The sequence below is a fragment of the Anser anser genome (genome assembly GCF_964211835.1).
Source record: "Anser anser genome assembly, chromosome: 1".
Lineage (NCBI taxonomy): Eukaryota > Metazoa > Chordata > Aves > Anseriformes > Anatidae > Anser > Anser anser.
Window position 1 is genome coordinate 48,021,061 of NC_139720.1, and position 17,427 is coordinate 48,038,487.

The 17,427-nt window shown below is 36.9% G+C and overlaps 1 protein-coding gene across 7 annotated transcripts in view; it reads right to left on the minus strand.

The window, feature by feature from the left end:
- VEZT (vezatin, adherens junctions transmembrane protein) overlaps positions 1 to 17,427 on the minus strand; it is a 59,843-nt gene that overhangs the window by 19,541 nt on the left and 22,875 nt on the right. For 3 of the 7 annotated variants that reach the window (XM_083806815.1, XM_083806810.1, XM_083806814.1), the window contains exons 3-7: positions 13,195 to 13,284; positions 10,600 to 10,775; positions 10,411 to 10,479; positions 7,721 to 7,996; positions 4,361 to 4,510 (exon numbers count right to left, since the gene is read on the minus strand). In XM_083806815.1, coding sequence (XP_083662941.1) covers positions 4,361 to 4,510; positions 7,721 to 7,996; positions 10,411 to 10,479; positions 10,600 to 10,775; positions 13,195 to 13,284 — 761 coding nt within the window. The remainder of the gene's footprint in view (positions 1 to 4,360; positions 4,511 to 7,720; positions 7,997 to 10,410; positions 10,480 to 10,599; positions 10,776 to 13,194; positions 13,285 to 17,427) is intronic. The other 4 variants (XM_083806816.1, XM_083806812.1, XM_083806811.1 and 1 more) reach the window with 3 other exon arrangements.

Consider the following 17,427-nt stretch of genomic DNA (forward strand, 5'->3'; position numbering starts at 1 on the left):
TCCATCCAGCTTGAGTATAATTAAATCAGTGCATAAACCATAGATTCTTATGGTGCAGAACCCACAAGGCTCTTAAGCATAAAAATATTAAATGACTGGCACACTGACTGAAGTATTACCTCCAAGTTATTACACAGTTCAATGGAGTGTAGTGCAGAGATTTGCTGCGCTACTAGTGACTAGTTTGCATAACATCCTGTAAATACTCAACCCAAAATATCTGATTTCTAGCTTAAGCTTTCAACCATTGCATCCTACTATACCCTTATTTTCCAGATTAAAGGAGAAATACTCTTTTCTCCTCTATAACTTTTTCTTCTGTGACTTTGAGCAATGTACTCTTCCGTGTACTCTTCCTGACATGAACAAGTCAGAGTAAGGATGGCATGAGAAAACACTGAATTGTTTCTGCAAGTTCACAGCCGTCACTTCCCATGAAATGTAAAGAATCCATCTCATTAAATACTACTGCTCCACTGAGTCTGACAGAAACACCTGGTATAAGCTAATCGTATATTTTTTCTATTTTACATATGAACACATTTTAATTAGGAAGATATTAATTTATTCCGTTCACTGAAATGAGCTAAAAAGTGGCATACTGGCCACAAGCAAACACTACCAAACTTCTAGTACTACTGAGTGAGTAATGATAATGTAGCAGGTTTATGCAATTTGTATTACATATTTGTATTTACATAGTAAAGCTGTGAATTAAGATTTTTAATTCTCTGTAACAACTTCATCAGACAGATCTCCTTCTTACTCATTTGAGATATACCTTACCATAAAAGCCTAATTTGACAGATATATTTAAATAGTAGGAATAATACTGATGGGTATAAAATCTACAATGAATGAATTAGCACAGATCAATGTATACCTTATTATTTAAGGTGTATTTAATCATTTATTTTTACCTTTCACTCATTTATGTCTACAGTTAAGATCAATACTTAAGTCAGCAAGTTTTTAACTCAGCCCAACACTCACCAGCTCAGCCACTCAAGTATATACTCTTCCTTGTCTCTCTTGAAGTTATACATAAAGCGAGTGCCTAAGGTTTAAAGCAGCTTCTCTTTGGCTTCCAATAGCATTAGTCTTACTGATTCAAAGTATGAATTTGAGGCTTATTTCAGAAATAATCAAATACATTAAAGTGTATGTAACAACCTACTTCAGTTACAAGTATTTCTAGTAAGTTCTGAACATATAAGAATGCTTTAAATGAAAACTTTCCTTAAATTGTAGTATACCTTTTACTACATTAGTGAATTTAGCACCATTTTCTGTATTACTTTAACCATTTTATGTCATAATAGACATGTCTCTGTTCAAGAGCTATTGTCTTAAGGCAATGATTATCACCAGATGTACGATAATTCTCAGTCTCAATTTTCCAGGTTCATTATAAGAAAGACAAAGATGAAAGAAAATAGGGCATTCTGCACATTATCATCCTTTTGTATCCACTGAACCACACAGAGGACCTAGACTGTGACTGTGACCTTATTTTGATAACTAGACATCACACAAAAATGACCTCTGGAGTCAGAGATTCACCACTGTTGTTGAATGACAAGCATCATCCCCATGTGACGATATCAACTGAATACTGTCAACCAAGGAAAGCAAACTGTAATATAGAAAATTATTTCCCATTGACACATGCTTCAAAGCTTGGCTCTTTTCTGACTTTTTTTTTTTGAAACATCTTATTTCAGTGTCAGACTCTCATGAAAGAAAAGCAGGCCGCAATATTAGAAGGTTGGTACAGCAGAAGAAAACGTAATGGATCAAATCCTCAAATGATGTCAATGCATACAACACTGTGGAAGAAGATGAATGGTGAGCATTTACATCATGTGAAGATCCAGTTCTACTTTCATATCCATTCATTCTCGTATCTAAGTGCTGTGACCAATCAGCCAACAAATTTTCAGTGTTATCTCTCTTCCCCCATGACGAACTCTCACATTGCATGTACTGTTTATTTGCTTATGCTCTCAAGAAATTACTACTTCCTTATTTTATAAAGAACAAAATGACCCTAAAGAATAATGTCATCTATTAAAATGGAACTAACCTTTGTTCCTTAGTATATTAGCTGGGAAGACTCAAGTTTTACTGTCTTTGAGGCTAGGAGGCATTTCACATATTGAATTTCTACTAAAAAATGTTTCAAGCAAAAAAAACAACCACAGTTTTTCACTTGCATAAATACAGAGATACATCTGCTCCACTACAGAGACACAAGCTAATATCCAGTAAAACACTTAAAAAAAAATAAATTAAGCAGTATTAAGATTAATCAGGAAAAAGGGGGTTTTATTATTTTTAAATATATAATATTGTTCCAAATAGTGAATATTTGGAATTTTTCTCTAATTTTTTTTCCTTAAATAAAGGTATTTTATTTTGTTGATTAATAGTGCTACTGGATTCATGTCTTTCATAGTGCTCAGAAAAAACAACTTTCAAATAGAAATTCATTAGTTCATATTCAGATACCCTAGAGGAGATTAAGTTGATAAAATCTTCTGATTTTGCACAAAGCAGAGCTTACTAAAAATAACCATAGAAGTCAGAATTGGGATCTCTTTTGGGTGGAAATTGCTTTCCTTTAATTTATCAACACTCCTTTCCTTCAGTTTATCACCTTAACCCTTTATTTAATCTCTCCAGTTCCTCCTTCCCCTTGCTGTAGGCCAAATTTGTACTAATGACATGATGATGGACAAGAGCATTAAGGTTGTCACAACTGGCAGGTGTGAATGCTTTTGACATGAAGGCATCTTTGGCCTCTCCAGCGTTAGCATACTATTTAATTGCACAAGGCAGTGGAATCTATTTGAAAGATGCTCCTTGCCATCAATGCCCATATAGTACATGGAGCATCTTCAGGCATTCACGATATGCAGGGAAAACTACAAATTAAGGCAACTGGAAACTACCTTAAAGCTGTTCTTAATTATTTTGTTGGGGAGGAGGAATCATTTACACACCTACCTCACATTTAAATTCCCTGCTTTCAGTTTACAAGCACTGCTGATTTGACCAAGTCTGCATCTCAACTCACACGCTGCCACTCTTTTTTCCACTGTGTTCTGCACGTATATTAAGTTTAGCAGTTAGAAAACTAGTGGACTGTCTAATTCACACCAATGTTCCTTGAACCTGCCACCTCCACAGTCAAAGCAACACACCTTTTCACAACAACTACTAGACCTCCTTTCTTCGTGCTGGAGGATATTTGTGAAGGCCATGTCAACCGATCCCACTTTCAAATCCCTTCCTGTGTTTTTAGAAGTGATTCTTGATTAATGCCAAGTTAGGTACCAGTTGCCTCTACCAACGTTTGAACTGGTCATATATTTTTTTTCCTTTATATCGCCAGTACACCTTAATCCTCAGTGCTAAGAGTTAAGCCTTGAGCTGAGAATGAGGATGCCTACATGAGTTACTACTTCGCAAACAAATACTTATTTCCTTCAAAGTGAGTGCACGCTCTCATAGCTTCATGTGTGCCTGTGTCACATGCTATTATTCAGTATTAATCGAGTATGTTCCAGGAAGGCAAAACAAGTTATTTGTCATGACAGATTTTCAACAATTGCATTACCATCAGCTTTTTTTTCCCCCTACATGAAGTTTCTCAGATCAGAAACATATCTGTTTTCCTTTTTGCTACAATAGAGGGTGAAGGCATTGTTATTTCCTATGTAGTGCAATAAACATAGTAAAAAAATCTTGAAATGCTAAACGCCGTTAAAGTATACAATTCACTGAGTAAATGTAGATGATGCTTCACAATATCGAACCTGATCCAAGTGTTCTAGTTTGGTTCAGGGTAGAAACTCCTTGCTCTTAAACGTGCCCTTTGGCTAATATCGTAATGAGAGTTTTCGCCCAGCTTGTCTGAAACAGAAAATCAACTTATCGTTGAACATGGGGACAATGAGCGAATGGGCTTATCAATCAGAGGAAAGGTTATTTTTGTGCAAGGGAAAACGATGGCTAAAAGTAATTTAAGAACAAAATCCCAAAGGATTCTGAAGTACTTCAGTACTTTCACCAGAGGCATGGGCATCAATAGTTAGAACAATGTTTTCAGTACATAGGATTTTATCTCATATTGCACAGTGCAAAAAAGAAGAAAATTAAGACTGTTCCAAACCAAGCATAAACCCAAATTTACTATGCTACCTTTCCTTTATCTCATTTAGATATGTAATTAGATTGTATGTTTCTAGACATGCCAACTGTAAACATTGGCACAACCACAGGTAGGTAACATTAATGGAATAACTGAACTGTTTTTTTTTGTTGTTGTTGTGTTGTTTTTTTACAAAAAGGATATTTTTTCAGCATGTATAGAGTAGCCAGTCTTGAAGCTCGAAAGTTGGCTCTGACAGATCGATAAACAGCTTTCCGGAGACCAATAAGATGTTGACTAGGATGTTGTCCAGCTTTATTAAATGGGCAAGCGGCACTGACCCTGTCAAGCAAACTTGAAAAGTAAAATGTGATACAACTGTACAGATGTCCTAAAGTATTTTTAAAGACAGTACATCAGTTTTTTTATTCCATTACTTAGATACTATTTCAAATTGCTCAGTAGCTATGACAGAAAAAAAAATAATAAAAAAAATCCATCATATCAATGACTTATTTAATCAAAATCTTAGATAAGCAGATAGGACTCCTCAATAGGCGGCCTGATTCTATTCTCATCTGAGCCATGGTAAAACTCCTGAGGACATTTGTCTTTTCCAAAGTGTTCAGAAAGAATATACTAAATGTAGGCAGGCCACAACATTATTTCTGATACAAAACTGTTACATGCCCAGTACAAGTTTTGGAAATTTTAACATGCAGATATTTAACATATACCTCTTTATATACAAATTTGCTCTTTAAACTATTTTTGCAGAAAAAGTGCGCTACTATTTTTTGTTTTCCATGTAAAACACTATTTTCTTTCAAGCCGTCCCTGCAGAATTCTTCTCTACGTCAACAGAAATATTATATAAGTGGGGAAATAGCTTTTACCAACTATGCAACGAATGACAGCAATGTTTTGTGGAAGCTAACACAGGTAAACGCATGAAATATATGCAATTAAATCAGCATATTTGAAAATACGCTTTGGTATTCATATATTCAGGTGAATATACAATTTAAAAGAAACTATGACACTTACTTATTTGACTATACTTTAAAATAGCTCTAGAATCGTAAGAAATTGCCTAATCTGGAAATAAACTGAATTGTGAACTGCGTAAACATTAAATACGTCCATGCAACACTAAACTGTAGATAAAGGAAAAAAATATTAGTTACTTCTGTTCATGTACAGTCTTGATGCCAAACCCATGACTGCAACACTGAAAATAGTGGACAGTTCACCCTTTCTACCTGCTGGCACCGTTTTTTACTAGAACCAGCTCAGGAATGGATATAGTGTGGTCAGCAAGAGTGAAGAATTGTTTGGGGACTGGAGCCTGCTTCTGCTCTCACCTTGCTCAGATTGCTCAGGCAACAAGGTGATTTCACATCTTCAGTCACATAAAAGGGAAAAGCATAGCGTGTACCTGGAAAGATGAGCGTGTTGCTGAACTGATAACTATTTTGTCTAGCCTATTTCCATCTTAACAAAGAGAGAGAGAAATAGAAAGGAAAAAACAGCTGTGGAAGACAACATCAGGCTGAATCTGCAGACCTGGGCTTGCTATAGCACAGTTTAGTTAAGTACAGCTAGCCAAAATCTGGATCAATATTATTTAACCGTCAGCTTCAGTATCTTTCCATTCACAACACAATTAATGCACAGTCCAGACTATGCTAAACTAGCAGTATATTCAAACAGCAGCATACGTATCATGGAATACGTATCATGGCTGTGCTACCTGGTTGAAAAACCCGTTCTTTCAAAGATGTAAAACAACATATTCATTAACTTTTCAGGTGCAACCATTTCTATTGCCATCAGATTTTCCCTGAACAAGCATCAAGACTTTGACAAGGTTACTACTGGTGAACATAGCAAACTGAGTTCTTCTAAGATTTATTGTAGCAAAATTCAGGAGAAGAAGAAAGGGTAGCTAGTTCTTTTGGATCATACATGAAGCATTTTGCCAAGCAAAGAACTTCACGGTGCTCTGTGCAGCAGCATCTCTTACATATATGGATGCAGGAAAGGACACTCTGGAGTTCGAACTTCTTCCAAACCAAAACAAACCCAAACCTCTATGACTCTGGCTTCTTCATACTGAACAATTATTCCAACGAGACTGCTGACACAGGCTGACTTCTCCCACTCCATCCACACGCAAAAATCTTTTGAAAAGCTTGCCAGAGTTTTAAGTAAAGAGGCTGAGATCAAGAACCAGCTTAAAGACCAGTCTGTTTTTTGTTAATCTGTTATCTAAGATATGTAGTAAAAGAACAAGGAACCAGCAATTTTGACACTGACCACAAGTTCGTTTGCTTAAACTTAGGAAAAAAACACCAATGTTTTCTCGTCTGTAATTTGGACAAGCCCTAACAATAATTTCTTTTAAGAACCCATCTGCAAAGATAAGACTGCCTATTGCTTAACTATATGTTTCTTCAGAAAATAAAACAAAAAAATATAGCTAGGCAGACTGAAGATGTGCTTGTGCATTCCAAAGGGAGAATAAAACATTTTTTCTACAAAGCATACTGAAGGCATCTCAAGCTCGAAAATTAATTCAAAATGCAAAGTCTACAGTTTCAATCTTGCATGCACCAACATGTACCTGAGAACAGTTCAGCTGGTCTAGCAGGAGCAAACAACTTCGTGGTGCATGCAGGGGAACTTTTTATTGGTTTTAGAAAAAAGTCAGCTGGATTTTAGTTGCTGGCATTTCCCACCTCCTTTAACCTTATGTCTAACTGACACAGGTACATTTCTAGCAATAGGTTGCTACTACAGAAAAGGATAGCTGGCAATGAGAACAGGCCTTCTGGGTTTGGGATTGTTGCACACACTGAACTAGTGCTAATGTCCTTTCACACAGCAAATAACCAAAAATAACCCAAATAGTTAAATTACCCAAAGAGCTGAATAACTAGGAAAACTTTCATAACTTAAGTGGACAGGAGGCAAATTCAAGAGTAAATTAAGACTCTAAACATCTTAACGATTGTATGCAAGAATGGAAAGGTGTAATTTTTTTTGAGGTGGGAAATGACCTCTGGATAGTCTTTGCTGATTGCTGGTTCTCATTACTTCAGACTGTTATTTAATGATTTTCATGTAATCTTGTTTTCTAAAATAAGAATGATTACTTGCAGATCAGTTTATTTACATGAATTTGATCATTTAAAGTACAAGAAACTCTTAAGCAAACAGCCTCTCAAATAATCCCCCCAAATGGCTAATTAAATTGGTTCAAGGTACTTAATATATTTCATTGCCAGCACTGCAGGAGACTTTCAAAGGCATAGATGCCCAGTTCACATTTGTGACACTTAATTCTCCTTCAGGATGCATAGTTTTAACAATGGGTAGTTAGAATTCATACTTTTATGTTGGTGAACATAACTGTAATTATACTATTTTATGAAAATTAAAAGTTTTCAGTAATATGCTTTTCGGCAATTTCACTTGTTCTAGGAGACAGTGCAATGAGACTATTTTTAAACAACATATGGCTTGAATGGATCAGTTTATTAAAGTGAAATGTAGACTCACAGGGTAAATCCTCTGGAAATTACTTCAGTCTCTTGAATGAGTCGTAGAGCTTTTCTCACGAGATTAGTAAAAGCTCGACTATTTGCCACTGTTTCTTCCAGCTGGACACAGTATTTTCGCAGGGACATTTGCAGCTTGGCTGTCCTCCATGTGCCCCACACTCGAAAGATTGCATACACAAGCAGAACTAGTCCCCATGGTAGCCACGACGATTCCTTCCACCATGAAGGAAGCATAAGCAGTGCACTTACAAAGGCAAGCAACAGCGAGACATCCCTGCAAACAGAGAAAGTAATATCAGCCATAGATTCCTGAAGCCAAACAGATGGGAGGTACAATGTCGGTTTCTTAAGCAAGCTGTAAACACCAAAAAAGCCAGCTTTTTGGTGGTATGAGTAGAAGAATAATTTACCACTCTGAAAGGTCAGTTTCTCTTACACATATGACTTAAAAACAACCACACAACCAAAAAACTGACTACTCAGCATTATAAGCCAGGGTGGGTAGGAACAGGAATATCTGTATGTCCAGGTTCAAGAGTGCAGTAGGAAAGGGCACGTTTTTTTTGGTAACAAAACCCTCAAGCAACACCAGCTTTATTTCTTCCAGTTTCTGACTTATTTAACTTGGACACCAACAGACCACTAGTTTTTAACACGTTTTTATAAGATGGCTTGAATAATCATTTTAAAAGATTTGGCAGCTTCTGAAAATCCTTAAAAACCAGAGTCATTAGTATCTCATTTCAGTTATTTCTCAAGGATATTTTAAAATCCTCGTAAGTCTGTTATTTTCACCTAGAAAAATTCTACAAAAAAAAGTAAATCCTAGAATACACAGTGTTTCATATGTAGTATTATAGTCGCAGTTCTGTAAAATTATGACAGTCTTCAGAGAGATGGATGGAATATGGGCTTGAAAGTGCATAAGGGAACTTTAATTTCTCCAGAGCTTTTTAAAGAAAAAACATTGTTTTTCTTCCCCTTGAAAGCTATGTATTCTGTATATTTAGCGTTGGAAATATTCATTAGGAACGTTTTCCCATTTTTAAAATAAAGCATGACCCTTTGTTTCCAGTTTCTGGACAGTTCTGTAGTCATATTTCAGTAAGCTTTACAAGTGTTAACTCCCCAGGGCTGCTGAAAGGTTTCAGCAAAGGTCCAGGGTTAAAATATTACAGATACGTAACTAATTTTAAAAAGGGCGCACACAGTCTGTATCTTTGTTGGTAACTTTGGAAAGAACAATCCCCAAAATGAAAGACTGGGAGGGGTTTAAGAGATAATTTTATTGATTTTCAATTTCTGGTTAATCTAGATCATCAGGGACAGACTGAAGACGAAAAAGAAGACTCCACAACCCACCTAGGTAGTTCTTCCAACTCATAAATATCCTTAGAGTTCAAAAGGTTTCCCCCATATCCAGTCTGAATCATTGGCAAATTAATCAAATTATTTTTCCTCATATCCTTTCCTTTTCTGCACAGGATAAAAATTGATGGATCATCACTTTCTTAGCAACTACCTTCTGCCTATCATAAGGCTGCTCCATCCCACCTTAATTTTCTCCATTTTGGCCAAACAATCCCAGTTCCCTCAAATGTTTCCAAAAGGTTGCATTTTCTAACCTCATTATTGTTGTTGTTCTGCTTTGGACTTTTTCTAAATTACCTATGCCTTGCAAGTTGTGGCATTCAAAAACAGATGCTGCAGTCTAACACAAGACTTGGGGAAACAGACAGAAAAGTAAAACACCCCGTATCCTGCATATAACAAGGACTCTGGAATGAGATTTGCCATTTTTTGAATAATTTGCTGACTGATTCTATTTATGCTCTGCAACAATGTGCAGATCTTTTTCTGAAGTAGTACTATCTACCCAACTATTCACCACTTTGTACTAGTTAATTTGATTTTTCCTGCCCAAGTGAAGTACTACACACTTGTCTTTACTGACTTTTCTATTGACTTCAAGGTATTTCTGCAATTTCTCAAGCTACCTTTGAACTCCAATCTGCCAAAACACTTACAAATTTAATGTCATCTGTAAGCTGAGCAATATTCAAAAATTTTGTAAGTGTTCTTTATAATCTGAACAGTTAAAGAAACGATGAATAGTGTTAGGAGCAGGATAATCCACTGGAGTAAGGTGACTTAAAAGTTCTTGTTTGACAGGGAACATCAATAATGACATAATACATCTTAATAATTCCATCTATTTTCCTAACATATGGATGAAAACATACCACTGGCCTGTGTCATGAGAGATTGTTATCTACTGATTCCCACCCATTTCTGAGTGACTTTTTCAGACTATCCATCATTCCTGTTATTTTTCAAATACAGGTGCTAGGTGCTTAGACATTGCTGTAGCTAGCTCCTTCAGTATTCTAGGGTGAATTTCACCAGCCTCTTCTAACCTGAATGCATTGTATTTAAATATTCTTTAGTCTGTTCTTCTAGTATTCTACAGCCATGAAAGTTAATTGCCCCCCATACAATTAAAGTGCTTTATAAAGACCACAGTGAAAAACACACTTTCCAATTCAGTCTACACAATCACATCTCATTTCTCAAAATCATCAGTGTATAGCTTTAGAAATTGATGAATTCATCCATGTCAGTTTTTCCTCATGGCAAGTTTGCAAGTATCCATTTATGTTTATGTAGCTATCTCAGATTAAAACTCACTCTTTCAATAAAATGCCTGAGGCAAAAATATGCTTATCTATAAATGTGGGGACTACTGGACACAAAGACCTGAGGAAAAAAAAAAACACACAAAAAAAATTACTATATTGCTACATTTTAAGTAAAGAACATACAACATTTTTTTCAGTTTAACAGTGAATATAGTTGTAGGTACTCTCTGTACAATACCAAATATTAGGAGTTGCTAGGGAGCGTAGTGTTGGAAGTCGTCCATTTTCCTGTTGCTTACACTGCCCTGCAGACAGGATACTTGGGTCAAGGAACTCAATCAGTTCCACATCCTCCTGCAGCAGAACTTCCTGTTGCAGGATGGTACGGAGTGTGTCAAATCGAAATCCGACATCCTTACCACAAACGGGCAGGAGAAAAACACAGGTATTAGTAAAGAACATGCAAACTCTTAAAATTAAGTTATTAGAACAAGGAAAATACCCGGACTCTCCACACTTCACTGACAGCTATCTCTTCCTGAAGATTGCCGAAATATTTCAGATATATCAGTAGTAGACTCCTCACTTTTATTAAACTTGTTAAAATTTAAAAATTCATTTACTACCTAACAATTCAGCCTTGCAGGGTGTATCACGCTGATTTTGTGATCTGACCTAGACAGTAACAATATTTGGTAAAATGCCACAAGTTATGCCAATACATTTGCAAAAGGATTGTAAAGGTATCATATCTATTAGAAGATTTCAATAAAACAGCAAACCTTCTTTTTTGTCATGACATAATTTAGATCATTAACAAAACAAACAAATTATAAAGAGAGAGTTTACAGCTCAGTCAATAAAAAGTCACCTGTGGACATTTAATAGGGTCAATGTGCTGGACTCAAGCCCCCAACCAAAGCAGTGAGTCTTCTCCTGCAGGATTCTGCGACCCAAGAGAGCTCAATCCAAACATGAAACAGCGTGGGCCTCTGAAGACTTCACACTTACTGAACTTCAGGGAGTTACTTAGTCATGGATCTGATACTACGATAAATGTCTGCTATTTTTCCCCTACCATAATAGCTCTTCAAGGCAATACGCAGATCTTGAAGACAAATATGTAAATCAGAGAAGACCCCCTGAAATTTTAATTTGCATATTGCACCAAACTATAATTACAGAACACTTCAAGTTGAGAGTGTTCTAACAAAACCCCAAAATGAGCACGTGCATCTTTGCATCTAGCTAGCCTGAAGGAGGGAGAGTATTTTTGTAAAACCCTCTAATAGAAGCTGTTAACAGAAGTTTGAAATTTCACAGTACAGAGATTATTTATGAAACTTTGCTCTAGCTAGTCAAATGTTTAATTCCATACGTTGATGTTACTCCAGATAACTTGCATTCTACATTTACTAAAAAACATTGTTTCAGGGCTGTGTTCAAGAGGAAACTCTGCCCTCCTCCAACACATCCTGTGTCATTTCGGTACCCTGCTGTAGCATGCAGCAGGAGAAACATGCTTTTCACATTCTTCAGTTGTGTCTCCCTCTCAAGAAATTAAAGCTAAAAAAAGCTTTGAAGATAATACCTTTGATTCACAGAGAAACAGAGAGAAAGAAAAAAGACAACCCAAGATCAGTAATGATAGGTTTCAGAGGAAATTTTGTCCTCTTGAAATAAGGGAGAAGCAATAGCAATTGGACTCACTAGAACTCTCTCAGAAATGGAAACCCCTAACTCACCATATTGCTCACTTCCCAGCTCCCCAAACTACATATAAAGACATCGTTCTTATACCATAGTAGAAAAAAATTAAACTTCTAACTTTCAGATTCTGGAACAGTCTAAAATGACATTTTCAAGCAAGACTAGGAACCTGAAACAGCTGGGTGCTAATTAAAGCAGATCTCGACCAACCCCAGGCTAGAAACTGAATTGTCTAGAACGTGGTGCTGCAGAGAACAGGTGTAAAGACAGAATAAAACTATTTTTACCTACCTGGGGTAGAACTATCACCCTTCAGTTCTACCCCACACATGCTGCCTTGGGTTCTAAAAGTTCCTTGTATGTTCTAGGAGTAGGACAATAAAACTTTGGGTGAGGCAGGTGGAGGTGGACACCCACTCTGCTTCTGAACTGCTGAAGTGTGGACATACAGGTAATGCAGAGCCTGATCATGCCTCTTCCTACTGCCAGGCTGCTACAAAGATGTCATCTGCTGTTAACGCATAACATCATTTTGAAGCATTATAATGGTGCTGCCTTAGCTTGCTTTGCTTTTCCCAAATGTAAAAGCACTGTGGAAAGTGCAGAGACATAATACATAACCCAGGATAGGTCCAGGGGTGGTAGAGCTGCACAAGCAGGTGCTATGCCTGAGCTAACAAGGTGAAAGAGGTGGTGAAGCAACAATTAGATGAAGCTCTAGAGCCTTCTGTCTTAAGCTGTGTCTGCAAGTCACTGGACCACCACTTGGGGACTTTCTCAGTGTCTCGCAGTGCCTTCCAGTGAATGAGGCAGATACAGCGTAGATTAACTTCTTTTACCTTTCAAGAATTTCCTTAATTTCTCATCATCTCTCATTCCATGTTTTGAATATCTTCAAGCTGGCTACTGATATTTTTTTTCTTTTTGGGCTGTGCCCAACTTGCCTGGCAACCTAACTCTGAAAAATAGAATCAGTATTACCAAAAGAGTTAAGTAAAACTCTCAGAACATACAACAAAAGAGACCAAAGATGGTGCTTGGAGGAGAAGGTACAAAGGAGGGAAAGACCTGTGGATTAAGAAAGAAAAATTAAAAAATAAAATAAAATTAAGTAATCACTTACCAGTCGGTGAAGTATGTCATCATCTTTCTTATATTGTGGAAAAGGAAACCAACTTCTGAAGAATTCAACTAGTTTTGACAGGATGCCTTGCTGAAGGGAACAGAAATTATTTCATTAAAAAAAAAAAGAAAAAAATAAATAACAGACAGACAATTCCTTTATTTGTGCATCTGCTTTCCTTGTTAACTCAAACACACGTACCTGTAAGGAAGTTTCGCTTATTCTATTTGGCCTAACTTCAGAGTATGCTAAGGGAACATCTGCTTCCGCTCAGTTTGCCTGTACACAAGGCCATGAAATAAAGCTTCATTAACCCCACCCATTCAGAGTGTGATGGATTGTTATGCTATAACGTTAAAAATAAATACAGCTAGAATTTGTTTGATCTCAGGTTGGCAGCTACTGCATCAACATGAAGGATTTTCTCTCTTCTTCAGCATAAAAAAAAGCAGTGAAGTTAAATGGCTGACAGAGACTGAACAGAAGGAAAAGACTGGAAGAGGAACAACCTCTCCTTGGAGGACCACCACAGCTTGAGGACAAGACTCTGAAGGACGAGTGAACAGAGGAAGGGAAGAGTGATGACAGGAACAGGAGCTGTGTCAGAAGCACACTGTCACAGCAGCACTTGCCATCAGGTACTTCTCTCTCCACACTGCTTCCCATGCAACCTGAATCCACTTTGATCTGAGCTGTAAACCTAACTTTGAACATCGCTAATTAGAGGGACTTGCTGGCATCACACATTTTACTCGCATATCCTCCTAAGAGATGATGCATGAAAGATCAGAATTAAATAGATTTTTATTTATTATATAATCTATATATCTATATATCTATAAATCTATCTCTATATATCTATATATCTATGTATCTATATCTATATATACTATATATCTGTAAAATAAAAAGATGATTTTGCTTCACTCTGCAGTCATTTCATGAAAAAGGCAGAGTTTCTGACAGACACTCTATAGCTACTTTCCTCAGACTGAATTGACAGGAAGTATTTTTCAAATGATTTACTTACATCTATTTCATGAATTCTGGAGCCTACCTCTTAATCTTCAAACTGCTGAGACATATTATAATTAATTGAAATGTATACCTTAGTTTATAAAGGATGTCTACATTAAATTGGCTTCTTCCTTTTCTCTCACTCTCTTTTTTAAGAAAGAGAAGTGTAAAACTGAAATTTACTACATACAGCTGAAAGGTCACTCTTCCCCTGAGCAACTGGTGCTGAGCTTCTGACCTCTGGGATTCCAGGTACAAACCCGTTCCAATACAAGCTACAAAAATGCTCATTTGCCTCTCAAAGCTGTTTGAGAAGAACAACACGAACTTCTCCAATAGGCTCCTAACTCTCCGGTTGTAAATGGAAGAATAAAATCAAACAAGTATTGAGCTGTGTGGCTAGCCCTGTGATTAGTCAGACCAGCGACTGGAGGCAGGACAGCCAGACGGATCAGTGTAACAGCCCTCTGAGAGGCTGCATGACAGAAGTTTGATGCACAGTCAGGGCAGAAACGCTTTGAATAACACCAGAAATTGTCATACATAAGAGGGGCTATCCCAGCAATCCACACTTTTCAGCCTACAGAATAATACAGATGAGGTTGTGAAGTATGTTAGAGGGTATACAGAATCGCAGAATCATCAAGGTTGGAAGAGACCTCCAAGATCACCGAGTCCAACCTCTAACCTAGCACTAACGAGTCCTCCACTAAACCGTATCACTAAGCTCTACATCTAAACGTCTTTTAAAGACATCCAGGGATGGTGACTCAACCACTTCCCCACTTTCATGTGCAATATTGGACAAGCTATCAAAAAATAAGAGGCCCTGTTTCTATACTAATTTCTATCATGATTATCAGTAATGCTGGTAAAAGCAAGATGCACCCCTGCTGTATGGGCAAAGATTCTGAAGTTGCTCAAAGGCACTGACGTCTAAGAGGAGAAGGGTGTCACAAACCGCAGCAGTAGATTATCCTCCAAGGAAGAGTTTCTTGTAAAGTGGTGCAAAACAAAGTTATCTTATTACAATTTGTGGAAAAATGAGATGAAATAAACAAAAGTCCTTGCCCTACATTTGAGTTTCAGACAAAGTATTTGTCTCAGTACAGTGAAGTGTAAAAGAAGTTGACCATTTACTATTTACAATGATGCCTCTTGGAGCCTATCATTTTCAACTGCTTAGCCTTCTCAAGTTCTTTAGTTTTTATCATAAGAATTTGAATCTATACCAAAGACAGTTTTAAACTGCTACCAGCTGACTAAACTTGATTATGAAAGCACTGAAAAAAGGCAGACTAATGTGCTATATAAGTAATTGTTTGGTTTATTTGCCATGTTTTCGTTTAAAAATAAAAATATGAGCTTGCATAAAGGCTCACCAGGCATGTCAGTGCTTGAAAACACAAAACAAGACAACCCACTGTCTTGGGCTGTGACCCAGTAGAGTGCAGTAACACATTCAATTATTCAGATCCTTGGAATAGTGTCTCACAGTCTGCACTCCCATTGGGAGCGTTACTGACAAGTAAAACAACTTCCATCAACACACAAGTCGGGTCATGTTGCCAGTGCTTCTGGAGTATCATTTTTACAACTTTAGAACACAAGTCAGTCAAATGATTCCTCTTAATAAGCTTACTAAATAACTATAATTATTATATTTAATTATAATTATAATAATTATTATTTAACAGAATTAAGCTTAATAATAAAGATATATAATGCCTAACATTAATAGAAAAAAGCATAGGACACAAACATTTTAGGTACATTCATTTGAACCTAAAATCAAATTTTTAAGAATGTTTCTCTTCTGCACAGGTTGAACTTGAAATGGCAAATCAGCAGGTATCTGAAATTCACATTGGCACCTTTCAGTTCTGTGCGCTTCAGAAAGATGACAGTACTAAGCATTACTGAGGATAGCCTCAGCACAATCCTACGTATCTGCCTCCAGCACCAGTGCCTCCAGCACTAGTGATAAATGATTGCCACATCTGAGCTGGGATAAGGTGTGACAGTAAAATCAATTTAGACACTCAGATATGCACAGCAGCATAGGAAAATGAGTGAGAAAGGAAAAATGCGAAGAAATACATTCCTTGAAGATCAAGCAGAATTACCCAAATAATTCTGGACTTAATTCCAGAAAACAGGTCTAGGAGCTCTTTCAAACAGTACCCTTGAGTATCAAGTCCTTGTGAGATCCGAACGTTAGCTGTAGCTTTGTCCAGAGATCGGTACAGCTAGGAGCACTCAACCTATAATTACCATGCTAAATCACATCTCTGTACTCCATCAACCCTCAGAACACAATCTTGAAGTACCTCTTTTCAGCTTTTCTGCTCAGTGTTCATTAAGACCATGCTCTCATTAAGAAAACAAAACAAAACAAAAACAACCACGCAAACAAAAACTAATTAAGATGTGCTTCAAGTTCAGCTGATGCCTTTATCGTTCATTAAGCCTGAAAAACACGCTCTGCTTGGCGGGAGAGCAAAACCGAGCAGCGACGTTTGTAGCAGTTCCTAGGAACCTCTTTATCTTCCAGATTTGTTTTTCCAGTCCACAAAGATCCCACACTAGATCTTTGCCTTGCCAAAATACGTCACAAGATAGTATCTGCACAGGGTTCCTACTTGACTGAATATAAGAGGAGTAAACAACTGCAACTCAAAGACAAAGCTATACTGCAACTTTTCTAAAGTGAGTCTTCCACTATAAGCCAGCTGACAGCCTAGAAAAAAAACAGTATTTTACTTTTCTATTCAGGAACATATCTGTCTCCTTTTCTAGCCAGAACAAATCCTATATCTAGTAGAATGGGATGAAATTGGAGAAATAAAGCAGAATCGGATGCTCCCCTTAAAGAGCTAACCAACCACCTTTTGGAAAAAAAAAAGGAGTATCATTTTAGAAGCCGGGTTGTTTTGGATCCAGTAGAAAACTTAGAGTGGTAGATGGACCATGATAACCTAAGAAAGCCAAAACTCTTTGTAAAATGCAGTCCAGAGGAGGTACATAAACATTAAAATACCTTTTAAAGTAATAAAGTGTTTGAGGCATTTGTAAACTTATTTTTCAAAACAGAAAGAAAACTATACATACATACCAGACATCACTCAACATGGATCATCATCTGCTCCCTGTGATTATATTATCTGCATTATGCTAAGCCTCAGCTAAAATCGTTTTACATTAGGACTGTGGGTA